General features: G+C 46.2%; 1 protein-coding gene across 2 annotated transcripts in view; it reads right to left on the bottom strand.

The window, feature by feature from the left end:
• The window catches only part of REX1BD (required for excision 1-B domain containing), a 135374-nt gene that overhangs the window by 17773 nt on the left and 98054 nt on the right, over positions 1 to 19547 (bottom strand). Inside the window, exon 5 of one of the 2 annotated variants that reach the window (XM_068233906.1) lies at positions 17602 to 17773. In XM_068233906.1, coding sequence (XP_068090007.1) covers positions 17602 to 17773 — 172 coding nt within the window. Of the gene's footprint in view, positions 1 to 17550; positions 17774 to 19547 lie in introns of those variants that run through there. The other variant, XM_068233905.1, reaches the window with a different exon arrangement.

Raw genomic sequence — 19547 nt, 5'->3', positions numbered from 1 at the left:
GAGGGGGGAAATAGATGCAAGCAATGCCCTGGCGAGGTGATCAGGGCTGGGGTCTAAGGGCATTCTGAGGGTGTGGGCGGGTGATTGGGTGCCCTAGGGGCAGATTAGGGTCTAATCTGATGGGTATCAGTGACAGGGGGTGATTGAAGGGTAATTAGTGGGTGTTTAGGGTAGAGAACAGATGTAAACACTGCACTTGGGAGGTGATCTGACATCGGATCTGCGGGCGATCTATTGGTGTGGGTGGGTGATCAGATTGCCCGCAAGGGGCAGGTTAGGGGCTGATTGATGGGTGGCAGTGACAGGGGGTGATTGATGGGTGGCAGTGACAGGGGGTGATTGATCGGTGATTGATAGGTGATTTACAGGTGATCAGTGGGTTATTACAGGGAAGAAGAGATGTAAATATTGCACTGGCGAATTGATAAGGGGGGGTCTGAGGGCAATCTGAGCGTGTGGGGCGAGTGATTGGGTGCCCGCAAGGGGCAGATTATGGTCTATTCTGAAGGGTAACAGTGACAGGTGGTGATAGGGGGTGATTGATGGGTAATTAGTGGGTGTTTAGAGGAGAGAACAGATGTAAACACTGCACTTGGGAGGTGATCTGACATCGGATCTGCGGGCGATCTATTGGTGTGGGTGGGTGATCAGATTGCCCGCAAGGGGCAGGTTAGGGGCTGATTGATGGGTGGCAGTGACAGGGGGTGATTGATGGGTGGCAGTGACAGGGGGTGATTGATCGGTGATTGATAGGTGATTTACAGGTGATCAGTGGGTTATTACAGGGAAGAAGAGATGTAAATATTGCACTGGCGAATTGATAAGAGGGGGTCTGAGGGCAATCTGAGCGTGTAGGCGGGTGATTGGGTGCCCGCAAGGGGCAGATTAGGGTCTGATCTGATGGGTAAAAGTGACAGGTGGTGATAGGGGGTGATTGATGGGTGATTGATGGGTAATTAGTGGGTGTTTAGAGGAGAGAACAGATGTAAACACTGCACTTGGGAGGTGATCTGATGTCGGATCTGCGGGCGATCTACTGGTGTGGGTGGGTGATCAGATTGCCCGCAAGGGGCAGGTTAGGGGCTGATTGATGGGTGGCAGTGACAGGGGGTGATTGACAGGTGATTGGCAGGTGATCGGGGGGATAGATGCATACAGTACACAAGGGGGGGGGGGGTCTGGGGAGAATCTGAGGGGTGGTGGGGTGATCAGGAGGGAGCAGGGGGCAGTTTAGGGTTAAAAAAAAAAATAGCGTTTTTAGATAGTGACAGGGAGTGATTGATGGGTGATTAGTGGGTGTATTATACACTTTGTATGTGGCGATCCGGGTGCTAGTAACCCGCCGGCGCTTCCGAACAGCCGGCGGGTTACAGCGCGGGGGAGGGAGGGGCGGAGCCAGTCACCGGCGGCTGATCGCGTCACGAATGACGCGATCGCCGCATAACCACGCCCGCCGCCGCCACCGCCGATGGGTGTATTGCGGTCGTTTGGGCCCAGCCCTTGCCGCCGCCCATCAGCTTAAAGGGAAGGTTCACGGCGGCTGTTAAAAAAATAAAAATGCCCATCCACTTACCTGGGGCTTCCTCCAGCCCGTGGCAGCCAGGACGTGCCCTCGGCGCCGCTCCGCAGGCTCCCGGTCCCCTCCGGTGGCCGACCCGACCTGGCCAGGCCGGCTGCCAGGTCGGGCTCTTCTGCGTTTCAAAATGCGCCTCACGGGGCGCGCTGACGTCATCGGACGTCCTCCGGGCTGTACTGCGCAGTACAGCCCGGAGGACGTCCAATGACGTCAGCGTGCCCTTGTGAGGCGCATTTTGAAACGCAGAAGAGCCCGACCTGGCAGCCGGCCTGGCCAGGTCGGCCACCGGAGGGGACCGGGAGCCTGCGGAGCGGCGCCGAGGGCACGTCCTGGCTGCCACGGGCTGGAGGAAGCCCCAGGTAAGTGGATGGGCATTTTTATTTTTTTAACAGCCACCCTGAACCTTCCCTTTAAGGCGGTCGGCAAGTGTTAATCAGAATCAGATTCAGAATCAGAATCAGAATCAATTTTATTTCGCCAAGTAAGTTTGCACCTACAAGGAATTTGTCTTGGCAGTTGCTTAACAAACACAAACAAAAACAATACAAGGGCAGACAGTGTGTATATTACAAGTCAAGGACATTATAAGTATAGTGGCAGTAAGCAGTGTAAGAATTGTTCATTTACCGTTCTGTGCTGATTACTATCAAGTCCTAGCAGCTCTAACGTGGTTCCGCATTAAGTATGGCTACCGCTTGAGGAAAAAAGCTGTTCCTGTGTCTGGAGGTTTTGGTAGCAATTGACCGGAATCTTACTCCTGAAGGCATGCGCTGGAAGATGGAGTGAGCTGGGTGAGAGGGGTCAGAGGCAATTTTGGTTGCTCTTTTTCTGCACCTGCTAGCGTAAAGATCAAGCAGGGAAGGTAAGCTACAGCCAATTATCCTTTCCGCTGTTCGGATGATGCGCTGCAGACTCCCCTTTTCTAATGCTGAGCAGGAGCTGAACCATACAGTCATAGATGATGTTATGGTGGATTCAATAATTGCAGTGTAGAACTGCACCATTAAATTTTGAGGTAGGCCAAACTTTTTGCCGTGAATGGTACATCCTCTGTTGCGCTTTCTTGATAATAGTGACCGTATTGTTATCCCATTTTAGGTTGTGTGAGATCGTGGACCCAAGAAACTTGAATGACTCTACCTGGGTTATTGTGGATCCATTTATGGTTAAGGGGAGGTGCTGGGGGGGGGGGGGGGGGGAGATCTCCTAAAGTCTATTATCATCTCCATGGTTTTGAGAGCGTTTAGTTCCAAGTTGTTGCTGCTGCACCAGGAGGAAAGCTGTCCGACCACATTCCTGTATGCAGATTCATCCCCGTTTGTATGAGACCAACTACTGTTGTGTCATCTGCAAACTTCAGAACCTTAACAGATGGATCTGTGGAGATGCAGTCATTGGTGTACAGTGAGTAGAGCAGTGGGGAAAGCACACAGCCCTAGGGTGCACCAGTACTGACGGTCAGAGAGCTTGATGTGTGTTTACCAAGTCTAACACGCTGTCTCCTATCGGTTAGGAAATCGGTTATCCATTTGCAGATGGATTCAGGTATGTGTAGCTGGGAGAGCTTGCTGTGTAGCAGAGATGGCATTATGGTATTAAATGCAGAGCTGTAATCTATAAATAAAAGCCTGGTGTAGGTTCCTGGGGTGTCTAGATGCTGTAGTACATAATGCATACACATGTTCACGGCATCATCTGCGGATCTATTAGGCCTGTAGGCAAATTGCAGAGAGTCCAGCAGGGGATCTGTGAAAGATTTCAGATAAGCCATTAACAGTTTTTCGAATGTTTTCATGACCAATGATGTCAGGGCAACAGGCCTGTAATCATTTAACCCTCTGGGCGATACAATTGCATCGCCCAGGAGGGAGCGCAGCACTTTTTTTAAAATGTTTTCTTTTTTAAATCATGTAGCGAGCCCTGGGCTCGCTACATGATAGCCGCTGCGCAGCGGCATCCCCCCACCCTTCGGCGATCAGAGTAAGCAGGAAATCACGTTCAGAACGAGATTTCCTGCTGGGCTTCCCCGGTCGGGGCGGGATGACGTCACCGACGTCATGGACGTCGTGACGTCAGAGGGAGTCACAATCCACCCCTCAGCGCCGCCTGGCACTGATTGGCCAGGCTGCGCAAGGGGTCTGGGGGGGCTGCACGGCGGGTAGCGGCGGATCGGCGGCGATCGGAAGTTACATGCAGCTAGCAAAGTGCTAGCTGCGTGTAACAAAAAAAAAATTATGCAAATCGGCCGACCAGGGCCTGAGAAATCCTCCTGCACGATATACCCCGAGCTCAGCTCGGGATTATCGCTCAGGAGGTTAAAGAGACACTGAAGCGAAAAAAAAAAATATGATATAGTGAATTGGTTGTGTATTATGAATAATTACTAGAAGATTAGCAGCAAAGAAAATATTCTCATACTTTTATTTTCAGGTATATAGTGTTTTTTCTAACATTGCATCATTCTATAATATGTGCACATTACACAACACTCAGCATTCAAAATGAGTCTTTCAGAGCAGTCTGTGAAGTAATGACCTCTCCTCTAGCAGAAGAAAAAGTAAATAGTCCAGGAACAGTTGAGATAATAAAAGTCAGAGAACAGCCCTCTCCACGACTAACTTAGTCGGAGAGCTTAATGGCTTGTTTGCATAGAGATAACAACTGGAGTTTCTCAACTCTTCCTGTACTGGAAACAATTACACTGATGTATCTGATCTTAATGTTTTATTTCTTAGCTGTGCTACACATACAAATCATAATATCATCATTTTTTTTTGCTTCAGTGTCTCTTTAAACATGTAGGTTTTGAATTTTTTGGGATTGGTACAATAGTTGAGCATTTAAAACAGGCCGGAACAATTGAGAGTTCGAAAGATGCTTTGAATATGTCTGTGAATACAGGAGCTAATTGATCGGCACAGAGTTTCAGGCATTTCGCAGAGATAGAGTCTGGCCCCATTGCTTTCCTAGTGTTTTGTCTTTTGAAGAGTCTGCTTACATCTGATTGGCATATTGTTAGAGCATGCGCATCTGGGGACAGGTCAATAGATTGTGTCTGGCCTCCTGTGTTGTGTAGATGCTGAGGCACCGCAGGGGGTGGAGACGTTGGCTGGCAGCAAGAGTGTTCAGTTTGCCTGCTGCAGAGATGGAAATTATGCGAATTGACTTGGTGTGTTTGGCTTTTGTTGCTAGTGTCAAACCTGCAATAAAATGTATTCAGTTCATTTGCAAGCTGCAGATTGTGTAGTGAGGGCGGAGATTTCTTCCTGTAGCTGGTAATTTCATGCAGAGATTTCCATATTGTGAATGAGTCAGCGTTTGAACATTGTTTCTCAAGGGTTTATCGTTATTGTACCTGGTGCACTTTTTTGTGGGGATGCAGGACTCTTCACAAAAGGTAATATATGATGTCACAGTGTCAGTGTATTCAATTAGGTCACTGGTGGATTCTTTAAATATATTCCAGTTTGTTAAATCAAAGCAGCTCTGCAGTTTTTCTACAGCTTCACTTCCATTTCTTAACTGTGGTCACTACAGGTTTGGCAGTTTTTAGTCTTTGGATGTATGTTGGGATAAGCTGTATAAAAGCATGATTAGAAATCCCCAAAGCTGCCCTGCTGACAGAGTGATACGAGTCCTTAGTCGTAGTGTAGCAGTGATCAAGTGTCTTACCTTCTCTAGTTGCGCTTGTGACGTGTTGCCTGTATTTGGGGAGTTCTTTGGAAAGGTTAGCACTGTTGAAATCCCCTAGTAAGTTGGGGTAGGGAATTACATTGGTCTGACACTGTGTTGGAGTCCCACGCACGCACGATTGGCGCTGCGCAGTGGGTCCCCAGCCTCTGGCCGCCGGGATCCCCATATCCCTGCTCTTGTTTCAGCGACCCGGCAGTCAATTGGTGGGGCGGTTGCCGTGGATGACGGTATGACGTCGGTGGGGGGCGGGACAAACTATATATATATATATATATATATACACATACTGTATGTGTGTGTATATATATATATATATATATATATATACACACATACTGTATATATATATATATATATATATATATATATATATACAGTATGTGTATATATATATATATATATATACACATACAGTATGTGTATATATATATATATATATATATATATATATATATATATATATATATATATATATAGTTTGTCCCGCCCCCCACCGACGTCATACCGTCATCCACGGCAACCGCCCCACCAATTGGCTGCCGGGTCGCTGAAACAAGAGCAGGGATATGGGGATCCCGGCGGCCAGAGGCTGGGGACCCGCTGCGCAGCGCCAATCGAGCGTGCGTGGGACTCCAACACAGTGTCAGACCAATGTAATTCCCTACCCCAACTTTAGTTTGGGCTTACCGCTCACAGCTAATTTTTCCTACCCCAAGCTTAGGTCGGGGTTACTGCCAGGGAGGTTAAGCAATACCAGTTTCCAGGCAGTCCTGCAGATCCTCTGCCTCTAATACTTTTAGCCATAGACCCTGAACAAGCATGAAGCAGATCAGGTGTTTGACATTGTCTAATCTGACAAGATTAGCTGCATGCTTGTTTCTGGTGCGATTCAGATACTACTGCAGCCAAATAGATCAGCAGGACAGCCAGGTAACTGGTATTATTTAAAGGGAAATAAATATGGCAGCCTCCATATTCCGCTCACTAGTTGACCTTCAAGGTGAAAACACCCACTGGCTGAAGTGGTTAAAAAGAAGCCTTTACCATAAATGTGGCACATACTACATGAATTCTGATTTGACAAGACGTTGGTTGGACAGCAGCTGGTAGAACATGCACCTAGTACTGAGCTGGGAGTTGTGCCTGCTTACACACAACCAGCAAGTGTTCCAGTTCTGTATCCAAGAACGTAAGTAACAAAGGGGTATAGTCACTAAACTACGTTCAGAATAATGTGTGCCCTTTGAACCTTGAAGTGAAATGATCATTAGTATGAAAAAAACAATCAATTCTGTCACCTTCACTTTTTTCATTTTCTTCTTCAGTGAAAATATTTGCCTCACATGTGTTCTGTTGTGGAGAATTTGGACTACATTTTCTGACCTCTGATACTGCATTGACTCGCTCTGGACCAAAGAAGGCAGGGCTTTCCAGCTTCATTCTTCGAGGGCTGAGGTCCTCACACATTTTTTGCACAGCTCAAAGGAATTGATGAGACTTAATTAGGAAAGGTGTGGTTACATACAGGGCCGGATTTAGGCCAAGGCCGCCTAGGCCATGGCCTAGGGCACCACAGGAGCAAGGGCACCAAAGGAGCAGGCTAAACTGGTGCAGCATTTGCAAGCTTGCAAATGCTGTAATGCAGGGAGATCAGGCAAACGCTTAATCGCGGTACTCTGCTGCTAGCCGCCTGTGCAACAGCCACCTTGCTCTCTGTGCATGTTCGCATTGTGGCTTGGGCAGCATTGAAGAGGGAAAGAAAGAGGAAGCTTCTACACTGGAGATGAGCTGATGGCTGCTGTGGTGTGCAGGCGAGCTGGCTACCTATACTGAAGGGGGGGGGGGGTGAGCGATTAAGGGAGTCATCTAGCTACCTATACTGGCGGGGAAGGGGGTGGAGGGGACATCCGACTACCTATACTGGAGGGAAGGGGGGAGGGGTCATCTCCCTACCCATACTGAAGGGGGGTGGCTGGTGACAGTGGCCTTGGGTGGTAGAAAGTACAAATCCGGCCCTGGTTACATACATAGTTACATAGTTGTTTGGGTTGAAAAAAAACATTCCTCCATTGAGTTCAACTAGAAAATATGGTACAACACTAGCCTGCACACTCACATATGCCTGTTGATCCAGAGGAAGGTGAAGAAAAACATACAAGGCATGGTTCATCAAGTAGAACTCATTTCTCCGTCCATCACAAATCCTGGCATTGATATGGCCCTCGAGGACTACAGTTGGACAGCCCTGAAATAAGGCGTTTCCATGAAATGGGACCTTACATCAATTACTTCTAGGCACAGAATCCGCTGAAAAACTATTTCAGACAAAGAGCTCATTTTCTGGTAAGTGAAAATAACAATTGCAGAACACCCATGTATGCCTGCTTCTTCTATGAAGTCAGCCAACAGTTTCAATTAATCAGAATAAGGTTTTTATTTCCAGGAGGACTGGTCTACTAAATGCTCAGAAATAGGATCTCCAAGGTACACGTAAAGGGAATCTGAAGTGAAAATAAATTTATGATATAATGATTTGAATGTGTAGTACAGCTAAGAAATAAAACATTAGGAGCAGAGACATAAGTCTAATATTGTTTCCAGTACAGGAAGAGTTAAAAAACTCCAGTTATCTATGCAAAAGAGCCACTGATTATCATCTCAACTGTCTGTCACTGTATTTTGTTTTTCTGCAGAGGAAAGTTCAAAAGTTCACTAGCCTGCTCTGTGAAATTATTTAGAATGCTGAGTGTAATGTGTAAACTGCAAATATTAGAGAATGATGCAATGTTATACAAAAAAACTATATAACTGAAAATAAAAATGAGAATATTTTCTTTGCTACTGATGTTCTAGTAATTATCCATACTACACAGCCAATTCATTATATCATAATAATTTTTTTTCCGCTTCAGTGGCACTTTAAAGGCCTTTTATAACAAGAGGAGCTCTTGAAAGATGTCTAGTGCCATATCTGAATAATCTGTAAGAATAACTGTGTCAAAGGGTGTTATTTTTTTAGAGCACAAACTTGTAGTGGATCAGGGTTTTCTCTGGAGGACATCCTTGATTTATTAAGGGTTAAAGATGAAGCTATATTTTGTACTGTTAATATTCTTACCGGCTTGTGGCATTTCTGATACATATACTTGTTTTCAAAAATGACACTTATGAATCAGAATCAAGTTTATTTCGCCAAGTATGACTGGGTCATGCCCGGAATTGGGTTCGGCACCAGTGGCGTAGCTACAAACCTCTGGGCCCCGATGCGGAATCTGGATGTGGGCCCCCCCCCCACGGCAACAACAGCCCCCCTCCCCCGGCAACACCCGACGCACACACATATCCAAATCCCTATAGCCAGCTATAGGTCCCCCCAGTATAGGTAGCCAGGCATAGGTAAGCCAGTATAGTTGCCCCCGGTATAGGTTAGCCAGGTAGGTGCCTCCAGCATAGGTAGCCAGTATAGTTGCCCCCAGTATAGGTTAGATAGGCAGGCGCCGCCGGTATAGGTTAGATAGATAGGTGCCCCCAGTACAGGTTAGCTAGGTGGGTGCCTCTAATATAGGTAGCCAGAATAGTTGCCCCCAGCATAGGTTAGATAGGTAGGTGCCCCCAGTATAGGTTAGTTAGGTAGGTGCCTCCAATATAGGTAGCCAGTATAGTTGCCACCTGTATAGGCTAGCTAGGTGCCCCGAATTCAGGTTAGACAAGTAAGTGCCCCCAGGTTAGATAGGTAGGTGCCCCCCAGTATAGGTTAGATTAGGTAGCTGCCCCCCAGTATAGGTTAGATGAGGTAGGTGCCCCCCAGTATATGTTAGGTAGCTGCCCCCCAGGATAGATTAGGTAGCTGCCCCAGGATAGGTTAGAGTAGGTAGCTGCCCCCAGGATAGGTTAGAGTAGGTAGCTGCCCCCAGGATAGGTTAGAGTAGGTAGCTGCCCCCCAGAATAGGTTAGAGTAGGTAGCTGCCCCCCGGGATAGGTTAGAGTAGGTAGCTGCCCCTCAGGATAGGTTAGAGTAGGTAGCTGCCCCCAGGATAGGTTAGGTAGCTGCCCCCCAGGATAGATTAGGTAGCTGCCCCCCAGGATAGATTAGGTAGCTGCCCCCCAGGATAGATTAGGTAGCTGCCCCGCAGGATAGGTTAGATTAGGTAGCTGCCCCCCAGGATAGGTTAGATTAGGTAGCTGCCCCCCCCCCCCAGGATAGGTTAGGTAGGTAGCTGCCCCCCCAGGATAGGTTAGGTGGGTAGCTGCCCCCCAGGATAGGTTAGGTAGGTAGCTGCCCCCCCAGGATAGATTAGGTAGGTAGCTGCCCCCCAGGATAGGTTAGGTAGGTAGCTGCCCCCCCAGGATAGGTTAGGTAGGTAGCTGCCCCCCCAGGATAGATAAGGTAGCTGCCCCCCAGGATAGGTTAGGTAGGTAGCTGCCCCCCCCCCCAGGATAGGTTAGGTAGGTAGCTGCCCCCCCCCCCCCCCAGGATAGGTTAGGTAGGTAGCTGCCCCCATCAGGATAGATTAGATTAGGTAGCTGCCCCCCAGGATAGGTTAGATTAGGTAGCTGCCCCCCCAGGATAGGTTAGGTGGGTAGCTGCCCCCCAGGATTAAGTAGGTAGGTAGGTGCCCCCCCATAATGAAGGGGGGAGCCGCAGCTGTGGGGAGGGCAGCCCGACCTCTCCCTCCCTTCCTCTCCCCGGGGTCCCCCCCCTTCAAATGCAGAGTGCGCGGCGCACGGAAGCGCTGTAGCAGGCAGAACTCACCTCCGTCCCTGCGCCGCTGATCTCCTCCCGCTCTGTATAGATGTTGTTACACACTGCTTCCTGTTTAGCCGGAAGCAGTGTGTATCAGCATCTATACAGCGGGAGGAGATCAGCGGCGCAGGGACGGAGGTGAGTTCTGCCTGCTACAGCGCTTCCATGCACCACGCACTCTGCATTTGAAGGGGGGGGGCCCGGGGAGAGGAAGGGAGGGAGAGGTCGGGCTGCCCTTGCCGCGGCTTCCCCCTCCCAATAGTGCGCACAGGCCGCACGGGCACTACAAAAAGACATGGGCCCCCCCGGGCCCCTCCCCCGCCTCTTCAGGAGCCGGGCCCGGTCGCCGTGGCGACCGTTGCGACCACAGGCCCTACGCCCCTGTTCGGCACAAAACAGAGAACTCAGCGGCAGAAAAAGGCAACAACAAAGACATTAAAAACAACCATGACAACTTACAACAAAAACAGTAGATAGATGTACGCTAAAAAGGTGTAGCTTTACAGAAGTAAGGCACTAATAAAGACAGGGGTGGCAGGAAAACAAAAAAGACACACAGCGAGTGATAGGTCATCCACTGGCTGTGTCTTTTTTGTTTTCCTGCCACCCCTGTCTTTATTAGTGCCTTACTTCTGTAAAGCTACACCTTTTTAGCGTACATCTACCTACTGTTTTTGTTGTAAGTTGTCATGGTTGTTTTTAATGTCTTTGTTGTTGCCTTTTTCTGCCGCTGAGTTCTCTGTTTTGTGCCGAACCCAATTCCGGGCATGACCTAGTCATGCTTGGCAAAATAAACTTGATTCTGATTCATAAGTGTCATTTTTGAAAACAAGTATATGTATCAGAAATGCCACAAGCCAGTAAACTTTTTTTTTTTTCACAAAAAATAAAATATAGCTTTGGCCTGTCCGGCAGCATGCAGGCTTCCACCGTGCTGCTGCATCTGCACCATTTTTAAATGCATCTGATTGACAGAAGTGCATGTTTGGCCGATCCATAGGCTGGTGAGAGCATCCTTCATTGAGTCCATATGAGTGCAACATGCCTAGCAGCTGTAAGAAATGCTGTTGGACCCTGCACCACCTCTCCTGATGGTGTTACTGGACTGCCTATTGTGTAATACAACTATTTACTAGCAGGTTGCTTCAGTGGACTGCAGCAACAGCAGTTCTACATTTCACCAGAGGGTGGCGTTAATCTGGGCTTTTACATTTCACCAGAAGTTCAATTATCTGGAACACTACAACAACAAATAACATTTGTAAAGCGCTTTTCTCCCATAGGACTCAAAGCGCATAAGCACGGCTCAGACCAATTATTGGCTGATTGGTAAATCGTGGTACAGAGGAAGAATTCTATAAATCCGGAAAAGCCAGTCTGAACAGGTGGCTTTTCAGTCTGGATTTGAATAACTCCAGGGATGAGGCCGTCTTTACTAGGTGTGGTAGGGAGTTCCAAAGAGTAGGGGCAGCATGACAGAAAGCTCTGTCTCCAGAGGTTTTGAGGTGCACTCTGGGGGTGACCACGTTTATGGATCCTGTTGATCTCAGGTTGTGAGGGGTGTGGTGCAGCTTCAGCAAGTCCTTCATGTATCCAGGGCCCAAGTTGTGCAGTGATTTGAATGTCAGCAGTCCAATCGTGAAGAGTATTCTCCATTCTACTTATAGCCAGTGCAGTGAGTGAAGGATCGGTGTAATGTGACAGTGGCGAGGCTGGTTTGTTAGCAATCTGGCCGCACCATTCTGCACTAATTGCAGGCGGAGCAGGTCCTTTTTGGGAAGGCCTGCATAAAGGGCAGTGCAGTAGTCCAGCCGTGATGTGATGAATGTGTGAACTAAGGTTGGAAGATTCTCTGGGGGAATCAGATGTTTAATTTTTGCAATGTTCTTCAGATGAAAGTAGGAAGATTTGACTACGGATGAAATTTGGTTTCTGAAACTCAATTCCCCATTGATTAGCACACCAAGGTTGCGCACAAGGTTGGAGCGGTTTATGTCTGAATTCCCAGTCCTGATTGGTATTGATTTAGGATAGAGCTGTTTTGATGGCAAGCACTGGCTTTGGACAAAAAGGACTTCAGTTTTGTCAGCATTCAGTTTCAACCAGTTATCATTCATCCACCAAATACAGTTCAAGTTATAATTTGGATATGCGCTCTGCGATGCTTGCACTTTTAAAGGTATCAATAGCTGAAGTAAAAAAGCCCCCCCTTCGGGGAATGACTCACCGGACTTCGCGGCCTACTGGGCCCGCTTTCACCTCCGAGGTATAGGCCACCCCGCAGCCTCTCTGGCACTCCGCTGTACAGTGTTCCCAGTCTGCATAAGCAAAAAAGGCAATCCACATAGCGTAAAAGCGTACTTCTTTATTGGTCAATAAAACGTTTTGATAAAAAATGTATCCAAGGTATAAAAATTCCACACAGCCTCCCCTCTACAGATGCTCACCGCTAAACAGTGGTCTAGGGGATATAAGGATTGTGCTGCACTTAGCCTGCGCTATGGCACAGATAGACTGTCACCCAGCGCACCCTCCTGCTGCTGATCCCTGGCTGTAAATAGGCAAAAAACTCCTGAGCCTCCGCACATCCAAACCAGCCGCGTCCGGCTAGGCACTGTGCGTAATGACGTCACTCCGTGGCTCCGCCCAATGTTTCGTTGCCTTAGCAACTCATCAGGGGCTAGAGAGCCACGGAAAGCGACGTCTTTTATCTGCTGGCATTAGCGCAATGCGCCTGCATGCCCCAATTCTCATAGGCTGATCCACCGATAGGTGCACCAGCATGGGAACTGTTTCAAATACTGACGTACTGATTACAACCAATGCGCCTATATCCTACTTCCACCATTGGCCACAATAACTAGCGCTTACACAGATGGATGGCTAGGACCTTCTCAGCCTAACGTAGGCCAGCTAAAATAAGTAAAAGTAACTAAAAATTGTAAATAAACATAACCTGTCCAAACATGTGGGAGAGAAACATAATTGTAACATCAAAACCCTTAGAATCTGTGGGATTGAGAAGTTAGCCCCCAATTGGAGGGATAGTAATAGAGAGGAGTGTCTCACAAAAAGAGACAGAATGGATATATAAAATGAATACGGTGGTCCCAAATGGGCATAATGTTGATATAGACCTGAACGGCTTTATTTTTAACGGATAAGGAGGGGCATGTAGGGAAATGTGGGTGATCTGAGGGGATATGTGATGTGTTATAGGGGAGTATGATATGAGTTAGGAAGGGGGTGGGTATATATTGCATGTATTGCTTGGTATTGATTATTGTGTACCTGATCATTGTGTATTTGTATTACTACTGTTAATATGTACCAACCATGAACTTGATTGATTGCCTGTCTTGCACAGGGAATATATGGATCACTGCATGAAGCGACTAGTGAAAATAGTAATGGGAGTAGCGTACATATTTAATTTATATATATACATTTACAATTTTTAGTTACTTTTACTTATTTTAGCTGGCCTACGTTAGGCTGAGAAGGTCCTAGCCATCCATCTGTGTAAGCGCTAGTTATTGTGGCCAATGGTGGAAGTAGGATATAGGCTCATTGGTTGTAATCAGTACGTCAGTATTTGAAACAGTTCCCGTGCTGGTGCACCTATCGGTGGATCAGCCTATGAGAATTGGGGCACGCAGGCGAATTGCGCTAATGCCAGCAGATAAAAGACGTCGCTCTCTGTGGCTCTCTAGCCCCTGATGAGTTGCTAAGGCAACGAAACATTGGGCGGAGCCACGGAGTGACGTCATTACGCACAGCGCCTAGCCGGACGCGGCTGGTTTGGATGTGCGGAGGCTCGGGAGTTTTTTGCCTATTTACAGCCAGGGATCAGCAGCAGGAGGGTGCGCTGGGTGACAGTCTATCTGTGCCATAGCGCAGGCTAAGTGCAGCACGATCCCTATATCCCCTAGACCGCTGTTTAGCGGTGAGCATCTGTAGAGGGGAGGCTGTGTGGAATTTTTATACCTTGGATACATTTTTTATCAAAACGTTTTATTGACCAATAAAGAAGTACACTTTTACAATATGTGGATCGCCTTTTTTGCTTATGCAGACTGGGAACACTGTACAGCGGAGTGCCAGAGAGGCTGCGGGGTGACCTATACCTCGGAGGTGAAAGCGGACCCAGTAGGCCGCAAAGTCCGGTGAGTCATTCCCCGAAGGGGGGGCTTTTTTACTTCAGCTATTGATACCTTTAAAAGTGCAAGCATCGCAGAGCGCATATCCAAATTATAACTTGAACTGTATTTGATGGTGCACACATCCAGGAGAAGCGCTCCCACTGACATTAATTGCAGGACTCTATTAAGTATTTGCTGTGGTTTGCCTGCACTAACACGCACATAAAATTGTTTATGTTCTGCACATGAGCGCAGCATTAGGGTGTTGAATTTTTATATCATTCATCCACGCCTGTAGCTCAGCTAAGCAAGAATTTATTTTTGGAGTAGGGTCTGTTCCACCAGGTTTGAAGGACAGGTATAGCTGTGTGTCATCGGCGTAGCAGTGGTTAGTCAGGCCATGCCACACCCGTACTGTGCCAGACTTCAGTTAGTTTGGCTTCTGTTGCTGGTGTGTTTCCCTGATACTTCTGCTAGCTTTTGACCCATGTTCATTATTTTGATTCTGTGCGGTGTTGTCTGATTATTTAGATATGGTATATTTTGTATATAGCTTGCTAGTTAGTCTGCATATTTGTTTGCTGTTTTTGAGAGGTTATGGTTTACTTGGACTCATATAGAATATGTTATTAAAACAATTTCTTTAGAGCCATGTTTCAGCTTTTTGTACACACTGTAAACATGGTCACTATTATCTGTGATATCCATAATAGTAGCACATGTAGTGAGAACTAAAAAGTATACCTCTACTGTTGAAGATAGTAAAAACCATGCACGGACTAGTGCATTATGCTGGGAATACACGTTTCGTTTTTGCCTTCGTTTTAGCCTTCGTTTCGATTGTGTCTTTTGTCCTTTTCGTTCCCGAAATAATCGAACGTACGGTTAATATCACCACCCACGGTTTCGTTTTTTTTTCCGATTCTGATGGTTTCGATTTTCCAATAATCGAAGGCTGCAAAGAAACGAAACGAAAATCCCTTTTTACAGGGACGGACTAACATAAGCGAACATATAATCGATCTGAACAGCCATCAAGCCTACCAATGGCTCGATTAGATGGATAAAGAGAGATAATATCAAACATGTTCGATCACTAGTCGTTCGTTTTTGGGGTCTATTAATCGAAACTATAATGAGATTATGACTATTTTCACATACGTTTTCAACACTCGATTCGTTTACTGAACGAATCGAAGGCTAAAACGAAGGCAAAAACGAAACGTGTATTCCCAGCATAATAGTAGTTAAATCTTAAGCCAAGTAGAAAAAGAAGGATCAATTGGCAAACAATTACTGTAAGTCATGATTTGGCCCACAACTCCAGCTTTTCTGTATACATATATCTACACTATGGCAAGCAATCTATCTCTAATAAGGAGATGTGGTAGAAGCCAATTAATCCCCCTCTGACAGACTTTCACCCTTGATGGTTATCACTGCCTTCAAGTTTGATATTCTCTCTGGAGAAAAGTGTTAGATTTCCCCCACAAAACCAGTCTTGTGCCTAATTACACCCGTGTGTGCTTCATATAAGCCTTTCCAGAGTGGAAGAGGTTAACACCCTGAAGATATATGGTTTGTGTTTTCACTAACACCAGATTCTGACATTTTAATAATAGAAGAAGAAAACAGTAAAAAGTAGCTGAGGTTTTTTCCAATGGCAGATATTATAAATAACGACACGCACTGCAGGCGTTTGTGGCCTACTCTTTCCACTTGAGTAATGGTAAACGATCAAACTTTCCAGAGGAGGCTTTCCAGAGTTAGCTTAGTAAACTGATTTATAGGGGAATAACAGCACGAATAAACAAAGACAAAACAATAGTAATAACTTGTTCTGCCATGGCAGAAATTCTTACAAGTTTAATATTCAATGTGTGCAGCCAAAATGTCCTTAGTAAAAAAAAAATTATATCATGAATAATTTTGTTCTATTTAGGTTGGCTTAAAATAAGTAAGAAGACTACTTTCAACACCAGCAATAGACACTAAACTGAGATGGTATTAAAGTGTCTCAAAAGGACTATTATCATGATTCTTCATAACTCAACACATGAAATTACAAAAGCCGTTTTTTCTCAGCTTGGGAAGATTAGAAGCAACATAAAGCAAACCTAAAACTGAAAATAGTTCAGTACAGTTAGAACATGTGAAAGCTTACCATTTAAAATTAGACATTTTAGATTGTGTAAGTAGCCCCTAAATGTGTTGTTAAACATTTATACCACTAAGCGACTTTTTCCTGCTGTGTCAATTCCTTTTGGTTTGACTGGGGCTTTGGCTAAATCTCACGGTTATCTCTGTGGACTGTGTTTAGTTGGTGCAATGTCAATGTCCCTCAATCTCTGTCAATGAAAAATTCATATGCATATGTCGTAGCAGCGCAGCACAGTCTCCTGGCAAAGGATATCAGTGTCATCAAAACAGTAACCTCTGTCTAGCCCAACGACCCAAGCAAGCCTAACACTAACCTTATGCCTTCCCCTAACCACAACCCTTACTGACCCGGGTACCCTAATCCAAATCTCAATCTTACATTCTTTCATTACGAAGCCCCAACAATAGCCCTAAATAAAGTACATTCTGGTTATAAAGAAAAACTATAGGAAACAGACACCTTCTCTATGATACAGTCAATACAGATAGGTTCACCAATGCCTGGATGTGAACCACTCTCTTACATTACTGCTGGATTTCCATGCTCCAAGAAGCATCGCTGCCATTTCGGACTCAGTATACAAAGTTTATTGAGGAAATACATAGGTAATAAATGGTGTCAATACATTTGCTAGTCATAATAACATATGCAAATATATAAAGGGCTTACATTAAAGAAGAGCCTGGAAAAAAATGGTACAGGGTTTGCTGCCAAAGTTTATGAAACCACCAACTCCAACTCCAGGTACTCAAAATTGTCCTGACTCTGACTCCACAGCCCTGTTTGCTGCTAGTAGAATCTCGCTAAAACTATCAATATTCTACTACGGAATTGGTAATATTTACTGATATTTTACTATGGATAAACCTAACCCTACTCTCACATAGAACCCTCCCTCTACCGATGCTTAACCCTAAGACCTCCTCCTCAGTGGTGCCTAGCCCTAATGCCACCCCCATTGGTGCCTAACCCTAAGAATCACCCCCTCTGTGGTGAAGAACCCTAAAGCTCCCCCCCCAGTGGTGCCCATCCCTAAAACCCAACTCTGGTGGCGCCTAACCCTAAATCCCCCTCCTTTAGCTATCCTCCTCCCCCCCCTCCGCAAAGCAGTGATATGTGGCTATGAAGGTAAATTTGGGTGCCTGGAGACATTTTTTTGTGAACAGGCTTGCAGAAAAAAATGGATTACGGATAACTACATTGTGTCATTGCATAGCGGGCGCTCCGCAGTGATGCATTGTAGAAAACCTCATGTGCCCACTCCAACCTGAATAATCGCAAATACCTTCAGTTTTAAGTAGGCATTTTTTAGTAAGGTGGCTTTTTTGGTCCTTTTTAGCCCATTACACACTCCTTGGTCTTCTTTATCACACTCTCGCATTGCATTTTTGGGGTCTCTTGTACAAATCCAACCAGGACAGTTTGCATGTTCTCCCTGTGTTTGTGTGAATTTCTTCCTGCATCCATAAAAAACATATTTTGGCTGTAAGTTTTGGTTCACCAGCCTTAAAGAGGAACTTCAGCCTAAACAAACATACTGTAACATCCGTAGAAATGGCGGCTGCGGGCACGCAGGGTGTCTCTGCAGCCGCCTTGCCTTTCCGCTCAGGGACTTTGCCCGTGCCTCTGGCGTCTAGTATGCCGAGGACGGGTTTGTCATTTGCGCATGGAGTTGCCGTATGGCGCGGACGCGCGCGGAGACGGGACCTTTATGCGGGGAGGAGGCGCGTCAGTTGACCGGCCGGTCGGCTGACGTCACAGGAGACACACGGCCCTCCGGATTGGCTGATTGTTGTGGGCGCGGCCGTGGGGTCTCCTCTGCTTGATAAGCCTGCTCTGTTCACTCGCAACTTGTCTGCTGTTGCGAATACTTATGTGCTAGCGCTCAGACCTTAGATAGTATCCGGTGTGCTTTGATCTGGGAGGAAACAAGGGATTTCACACAAGACTAGGATAATTGTATACTGTTATTGATATTCTGTGTATGACTCTTGCTACCCTCTGACTCCGCTCTTGCTAATCGTTCCTGTACATCTGCCCATCTGATTCTGTTGCTGAACCCTGCTTGATATCTTACTAATCTCTTGCCTGTCGATTCTGTACTGTGCCTGCTCGCTCGTTACTGATCATAGCCTGTCTGACCTCTCTACTCACCAGTGAGCCCTTGTCACTGGTGAGGTGCTCTGCTGATAGTACCCACCAGCTCCTCTGGTGAGGTATAGCCAAACTATCAGTTATTGTGTTCTGATTGTACCCACCAGCTCCTCTGGTGAGGTTAAGCCAAACTAATCAGTTGCTGTGTTCTATAGTACCCACCAGCTCCTCTGGTGAGGTCTAGCTAAACTATTCAGTTACTGTTGCACCAAGCACTACATACCACGTTGGTTGCCAGCTATACTTGTATTATTGGTGATACTGCACATCACCACATAATCAGGTATAACGTCTGTATTATTGGTGATTCTGCAGATCACACATAATCAGACATCTGTGCTGCTACACCAATCGTTACACATACTTTCATTAAGTTACATTACTTATGTTAATTAAAATAGATAGGTAATATAATCTCTTTCCCACCCTGTTTTAAAAGAACAGGCAAATGTTTGATTTCATGATGGCAGCCATCTTTTTGGTTGTAATGAGGCGACAGGGAGTATGATACACAGTTCCAACTGTCCTGTGTCCTGGTCACCCCTCCCAGTTGCTAAGCAACGTGAATAACAACATAGGAAATCCCATCATGCTCTGCACAGCACCAGGGGAAAAAGCCCGGGCTTTTTTTCTTTGATGGGTGGAGCTTAGATAAAAATACAGCAAAAAATGATGCTTTGGTAAGAAAAACAACGTTCTGATGCTGTGAAACTGTTAAAGAAACACAAAGCCTTTTCAGTTCTGCTGAGTAGATTTTTAGTCCGGAGGATCACTTTAAGCAAAATGAATCTGGACAAGTCTGATGCCTCCCTTACTGTACTGCATAATATAGAAATACAGTATGTGCATGTACTCATTAGCATTGAGGAGACCAGTAACTTTGACCGAATCCCCAACTTCATGTGTGCATGATTACAGCCCCAAATCCTGTAAGTAACCTCCACCATGCTTTGCTTGTGTCTGCGCATCCTGATCTTTAAACTTATTCAGGCTTTCAGTAAAAAATGTAATTCTGCTCCAGCCAAATGTGTCAATGGGAGTCCTATGCTTCCTTTTAAACAATGCTAATTTCTAGGC

The sequence above is a fragment of the Hyperolius riggenbachi genome, chromosome 1 (genome assembly GCF_040937935.1).
Source record: "Hyperolius riggenbachi isolate aHypRig1 chromosome 1, aHypRig1.pri, whole genome shotgun sequence".
Lineage (NCBI taxonomy): Eukaryota > Metazoa > Chordata > Amphibia > Anura > Hyperoliidae > Hyperolius > Hyperolius riggenbachi.
The sequence above is the reverse complement of the archived record's forward strand: the minus strand, read 5'-3'. Positions and strand labels throughout refer to the sequence as shown.